Source organism: Drosophila suzukii, chromosome X (genome assembly GCF_043229965.1).
Source record: "Drosophila suzukii chromosome X, CBGP_Dsuzu_IsoJpt1.0, whole genome shotgun sequence".
Taxonomy (NCBI): Eukaryota; Metazoa; Arthropoda; class Insecta; order Diptera; family Drosophilidae; genus Drosophila; species Drosophila suzukii.
In genome coordinates, this window is record NC_092084.1 from 18,004,311 (window position 1) to 18,010,601 (window position 6,291).

Sequence of the window (6,291 nt, forward strand, 5' to 3'; positions counted from 1 at the left end):
GCGTTTTATCCGAAAAAAGTTTCTCAAATCTGAACCGAAACTTGAGATCAAAGTATTAATTGTTTAAACTTTTAGTTTTATGAAATATTTTTTTGTTTTAATGGATTTTTTTTAATGAACCTTTTTCCATCCTAAATAAAATGCCAGAATCGTTTATTTAGCAATTTGTACAGTTTATTTCGTATCAAATGTTTGGAAAATGATTTCTGTGTTGGAAAAATATCTGGAATCACGGAATGAAGCTGGTTTTCAGGTCCCCTGGCCGCAGATTAATTCCTGGCCACTCCGCGTCGAATCACATAGACCAGAGTGATCCCAATGAAGGCGGCGCCCAGGGCCAATGCAATATGACGGCAGCTATTTGGAACGAAAATATGTACATAAAAGGGTGAAAATCATTGAGATCAGGCCAGAAAGACGAAAGACATTGCCACAAGGTTCCATCGACCAAACTAAGGACACTTTGGTTAATTAGCAGGTTTTGCGGATTTTAGAGGGGTTAATTTAAGATGCAGCATTGCTTGGGGGCGGCGGCGGGTTCATTGCTCGCTTCAGTAGGCGTGGCACTATAGTAGGCGTTGCACAAAACCAAGAATCAAAATAAAAAGTCAATTCAAAATAGAAACTATTCAGAAACAGTGCAAATATACAGCGTGCATGGTTTGTTTTCCAGAATAGCAGGTTTAGTTCCGGGTGTTTTGCGTGCTTTGGTTAAATATATGCAAAGTATCTATAAGATATTTACAGGTCAGTCAGGACTTACGAATCCAACTAGCTTTTGTAGAACCTTATTTTCGTGCTTGAGAAAGACTTAAAACTTGGAAAAAGGCGATTTGTTATGAAATAAAATTATTATACAAGCAATATTTAACAAATTTAATAAATATTCAATATGGTTTCTAGGTCAACCGGTTTTCGATACCTAGATATTTGCTTTAAGGTGTTAAGTTTTTTTCTTTATACATGCAGTCTATTTTTACTGATGAAGCCATTACACTTTCAACATTAAAATAAATATTAACCATATTATAAAGGGAATAGTTACATTACTAGAATTCCCATGGTAATGGAACCATTATCTATTCAAAAATGAATACAAATTTCTTTTGACCACTGGAAGATTGTACCAAAACGCAAAGTGGATATTAAAAGTAAAGGGAAACTTTCAGGACACGTGAAGCGTAACACTTTGGGGGCTTCAAGGCAATTAATGGATTACATCACAGTTGTCTTATTTGTTTTATGCTTAATGGACTATTGATTAAAGCCAGAACGACCAGGCCCATGCTCATGCGAAACCGGTTTTGGTCAAAAAGAAACGTCATGCTTACGAAAAGTTGAGTTATTTCAGAGGAATGAGGAAATGTCTTATCAAGAAATCGGGTTCTCTACGGAGACAATGAGATCAATTCCGGGCGAGGAGAGCAGGGCAAGGAAATCGCCATGTATTCTTTATTTACAGATGGTTGAGGTGGTGGTCTGTAGTGTTTACATGCGGTTCTACCTTCTGGTGACCCTAAGGCAGGACGGGATTCTCACCTAATTGGACTTTTCTTCTGGATATCGGCAGCGGCCAGGTCGCCAATGTAGTACTTCTTGAGCATTTCCCTGAAAGACAATGAAAAACTTTGAAAAAGCTCGGCTAACTAGATGAACTAATGGACTTTCTGACCTCGCCTCCGAGCTGTGACCCACATCGTTGAAGTCCTTGGTGGCATCGCGACCGGCCGCATCCACCAGGGTGTCCTCGCCACCGGGATGCTGCAATGGATGGGTTTTGTGGAATTTCATGGGATGTAATCGCCCACTAAAAGTCCGAATCTGCGTCGAAACTTGCCTCGAGCCGGAACTGGGTCACATCGTACACCTTGTTGTCGATGACTATCCACAGGTCCTGGGCCTTGTTGTGCTGCTTCACGGTGGCCAAATAGATTTCCTTGCTCATCTTGACTCCTGCTCTCCTCTCCAAAATTAAACTGCGAACCTGTTGTACTCCTAATAAAATGCTCGACCTTTAAGTGTGACCGTTCCAATCTGCCAGCAGGACCCGCCAAATGCACTAAATAAGCCCATATTCCAGTTAAAGTACCGCATATAATTAATAGTAATAAATTCTAGTGTACCTATTTTACAAGTAATGAATAACAAAATATTTTGTTAATACATTGGGGTATCAAATAGAAAAGTATGAAATGTTCGGCCTTTTTGAATAGTTGAATGTCTTACATGAGTACCTAGTTACTATACTTATGTAAGTACTGTACTACCTTTAATTTGGTTAAAATTTTTATTCTAATCTTTAAATCGGCCTCCGTAAGTGAACTTAAGAGGCTGTAAAACGAAAATTATATTACAGCTTGAATAAAAAGTTGTACAAATGTATAATAAATTTTGTCCTATGCTTCTTCTATGAGAACCTTAGGATATATATGTATATCCGATATGTACGAACATTTTAATATTGTATTAAAAACGTATTTAATCGATATTTCAAAAGGTTTATTAATTTATCTTCAAAAACAGCAAAGTTAATATCATAATTCCTATGGCATGATGTGATATCGCTGGATGTATATAAATCATACATAATAACTAATTTTATCCAGAAAAAGCGGTCAAATTCCCCATAGTGCAGGGGTCAAAAATTAAACGATATTTTTATGTCCTAGTAGGCCTTTAAAACGGTATCCGTACTAGTGTTTCTTGTCAAAGAACATTTAGTGAAAACATTCAGTCGTCAACTCGGTGCGAACGAAAAGGGTTCTCTTGCCCAAGCAAATTTTTATCCTAAATTTGAGAAAATTTTACAAACACTTTCAATAAAAAACCGGTGAGTTTTTGAGTTACAGTTGCACCTATTGAATAAAAATATATTTAGGGGTCCACTGTTCAATCTTTTACATGGCTGCGGAAAGACCTGATCTAATTTATTGCTCTTACCCGTTTCGCCCGTCAGGGTTGCTATCCGACCCGAATCCGGTACATCATTCGGCACGGAACTCGAAATCCCAGCGAAGGCGATATTTTGTAGGCCCTTTCTGAGATGAAGAAACGCATTCAGGATCAGCTGAAACCCCCGATAAGCTCTATTGAACTGAAAATACCAACGATGAATACCAACAATGTTGAGAAGTTTCTGCTGGCGGAGGAGGACGAGCTGATTGACCTAGCGGGGCGGACCTATTTTCGGATCTGTAGTATCCGGAGTGGTACTACTTCAAATATACCGCCACCCAGAGGAGGAGGAAAAGTCTGCAAGCTTCGGTTCGAGTTCATTTGGCCGTAGTCACATCCATTCTATACGACACTGCAGCCTCTTCATGAGGATCCTGACTTGAGGGTGAGTTGTCCTTTTCCTTATTTCTAACTTATATGTAAAGCCATATCCCTAATAATATATTTTTATATTCCTTAGCTTAGCTTATCATTGGCCTTCAATTATCGGGATGACATAGCATCCCGGGCTACTTCAAGAGTGTCCTGAAGAGGACCCGCTGATGTTTGCGTTGGGAAAAGCACATTGTTTTCCCAGGATGGGATAAGATGATTATGGATTCTGGATTTCATGACCATGTCAGAAACTGAAACTGGATCAAATCGCCGCACATCTTTATGGGGAGAGCATTAATCTCCCCAATGCGGCCTATTTATTGGAGGTCGCCAAATGGTCTTGACTTTGGCTGAAAATGCCATAAGATTCACCGACCTACAAGTTCGTCAGAATTGACTATCTAAACTGAGTTTCGCACATGGAGGCTACGTTCTGCCCCAAATTCACCTAAGGAATGAGTGAGTGAAAAAACCCAAGATTTGCCCTCGAATTTTCCTTCTTGCCAATGAGTCAAGTGCCGTGAGGCGTTGGCCAAAATATATCTTTTAAAAGATATACCAGGAAAATCGATGAGGCAATTGGGATGTGGCCCGAGATGAAGGAACAACCGTCTGGTCTTCCCATATGAGCAGAAATGGCTCTGAATATACGCCACCAATACCTACCATAAGGGCCGTAAGGATCAATGTGGGCCAAGAACCCCAGGTCGCGATTAAGCGGGCTCAACAAGTTACACCAGATTACAAAAAAAAATTGATGAAATACGCCTTTCAGGAAACCTTTGTTTTCCGGTAAGATACATCTCCCTGATTAAGAAAAGGGCACTTAAATTTTTCTATGGTACCAATTTTTTTTTAAGTGTAAAAAACGTTTTTCGCACTTTTTTATTTTCCAATTCGAGTTGTGATAAACCCAATTCGGTCATCAAAGACTCATTTTACAGGTAATAGAATGCCCTTTAACTTTCTTATACACATCATTAAGTTCCATTCATTAGTTCAAAAGCTACACTTCGTCAAAGTTGAAAAATTTCGAAAAAAATCAAAAACGCTCGCATAAATGGCTTCTTTAAAAATACACGCGTAAAAACCGAAATTAGTTTTATGTTGTTTTCTTGAAGGCTGAACCATAACGGAGAATATGCGCCATCGATCACGACAATCCGTTGGTAAATCGATTTTTAACAGATTTTTAAACGTATATACCCAAGTTCAGTATTCGGGAGCAGCGGCCGTTAAACGTTATTTTAATTTTTCAGTGTTGGGGAACGTAAGAATTTGGTGCAAGTTGTTATGCATAACGTCAGTTTCCTTGCTAAAAATATATGAAAATGATTTCCTCGTAACTGCAATCGCATACTTTTTAGCTTGCCCAGCGCTAATAGCAAGGAAACTGACGTTATGCATAACAACTTGCACCAAATTCTTACGTTCCCCAACACTGAAAATTTAAAATTACGTTTAACGGCCGCTGCTCCCGAATACTGAACTTGGGTATATACGTTTAAAAATCTGTTAAAAATCGATTTACCAACGGATTGTCGTGATCGATGGCGCATATTCTCCGTTATGGTTCAGCCTTCAAGAAAACAACATAAAACTAATTTCGGTTTTTACGCGTGTATTTTTAAAGAAGCCATTTATGCCAGCGTTTTTGATTTTTTTCAAAATTTTTCAACTTTGACGAAGTGTAGCTTTTAAACTAATGAATGGAACTTAATGATGTGTATAAGAAAGTTAAAGGGCATTCTATTACCTGTAAAATGAGTCTTTAATGACCGATTTCGGTTTATCACAACTCGAGTTAGAAAATAAAAAAGTTCGAAAAACGTTTTTTACACTTAAAAAAAAGTTGGTACCATAGAAAAAATTTTAAGTGCCCTTTTCTTAAACAGGGAGATGTATCTTACCGGAAAACAAAGGTTTCCTGAAAGGCGTATTTCATCAATTTTTTTTTGTAAACTGGTGTATCCAGAACCTTTTCTGCCCAACCTGCTATCGAAATCTTGGCGACCAGATGGTTTTCCTTCCATCCCGGCCTCCATCCCAACTGTATAGTCCATTTCTTCTGGGGATCTTTCCTAAAGATATATTCTGGCCAGTCGCTCACTGCACTAAACTCATTTGGCCAGAAGGAATATTTGAAGGCAAATCTTGGGTTTATCCACTTCCCCGTACAACAGGGGGAGTTGGGCCAGTTCCATTTGGGCATTCGGTATACCAAGTGGGCAAGGCCTTGATAAGGGGATCGGGTGTATCCTGTGGATGCACTCGATACTCTTTTCGGGACCTTTGCCCATTTGCCCGCCTAGTGAGCCACTCGATCAGGATCTGAAGTGCCCGACTCAGGCGAATGCTTTTGCCAAAGGATCCAACAACTCCCAAGACTTGATGGGAATATTAATCAACTCAAAGACGTTCGTGGTTTTAAATTATCGACAAGGAACCCGAGGAATCCTACTGGAGATGGTCGACTTCATTACCCAATAGGAAAGTTAGGAGCTGAATATGCACTCTAGTGATATGGTTATTAATAAAATAAATGGTTAACAAAATTAACAAACAAGTAAAATGTTGTATATTTTTTCTAACCATACTAGAAAAACTTGTTATACCTTTTACTCGTAGAGTAAAAGGGTATATTGTATTCATCCGAAAGTATGCAGCAGGTAAAGAAAGCTTTTCCGACCCTGGTATATTTACATATAGATAAGTATGCTTATTCTTGATTAGAATCACTAGTCGAGTTAATTTAGACAAGTTCGTCTGCCCGTATGAACGCTAAGATCTCCGAAATCCTCAAACAGTCGCTTTAATGTTTGCATAGTTATTATCTGATAGTCCAGACCTTCCTCTGCTGAATTGTTGAAAATTACACAACAAAATTCGCATCCCATAAAAACCAAAAATCGTATTACTTTAGAACACACAAATTAAAAATTTATTTATCGAATAGCAATA

General features: G+C 38.6%; 2 protein-coding genes and 1 long non-coding RNA gene across 5 annotated transcripts in view; 1 reads left to right on the forward strand and 2 right to left on the reverse strand.

The window, feature by feature from the left end:
- Window positions 1–156: 156 nt before the first annotated feature.
- LOC108004734 (uncharacterized) lies at window positions 157–2,030 on the reverse strand. Of its 3 annotated transcripts, none has more exons than XM_017067759.4 (4): window positions 1,838–2,027; window positions 1,673–1,761; window positions 1,540–1,608; window positions 157–357 (listed from the first exon to the last, which is right to left on the reverse strand). In XM_017067759.4, exons 1-4 carry the CDS (start codon window positions 1,943–1,945, stop codon window positions 270–272), a joined length of 354 nt encoding a protein of 117 aa, XP_016923248.1. In that variant the 5' UTR covers window positions 1,946–2,027; the 3' UTR covers window positions 157–269. The 3 variants fall into 3 exon arrangements, with proteins under 3 accessions (XP_016923248.1, XP_036676895.1, XP_065723921.1); XM_036821000.3 differs by lacking the exon at window positions 157–357 and adding an exon at window positions 375–566 and having other exon boundaries at window positions 1,838–2,030; XM_065867849.2 differs by lacking the exon at window positions 157–357 and adding an exon at window positions 757–817 and having other exon boundaries at window positions 1,838–2,030.
- A 668-nt stretch (window positions 2,031–2,698) lies between these two features.
- Window positions 2,699–3,764, forward strand: LOC118878399 (uncharacterized). The gene is made up of 3 exons (XR_005014953.3): window positions 2,699–2,830; window positions 2,957–3,340; window positions 3,416–3,764. It is a non-coding gene; the product is annotated as an uncharacterized lncRNA (long non-coding RNA).
- Window positions 3,765–6,244: 2,480 nt separating this feature from the next.
- LOC108004733 (polyubiquitin-C) overlaps window positions 6,245–6,291 on the reverse strand; it is a 5,213-nt gene continuing 5,166 nt past the window's right edge. Inside the window, exon 2 of the mRNA XM_017067758.4 lies at window positions 6,245–6,291. This exon is cut by the window's right edge and continues 3,325 nt beyond it. The gene's annotated coding sequence lies outside the window, so the exon portion shown is untranslated.

Bases quoted from the DNA above. Each gene is read 5' to 3' on its own strand.
- LOC108004734 (XM_017067759.4), bottom strand. From the start codon at position 1,945: ATGAGCAAGGAAATCTATTTGGCCACCGTGAAGCAGCACAACAAGGCC. The intron at 1,762-1,837 runs GCAAGTTTCGAC...CATCCATTGCAG, and splicing joins TGACCCAGTTCCGGCTCGAG to CATCCCGGTGGCGAGGACAC. The intron at 358-1,539 runs GTGAGAATCCCG...CGTTCCAAATAG, and splicing joins CAGAAGAAAAGTCCAATTAG to CTGCCGTCATATTGCATTGG.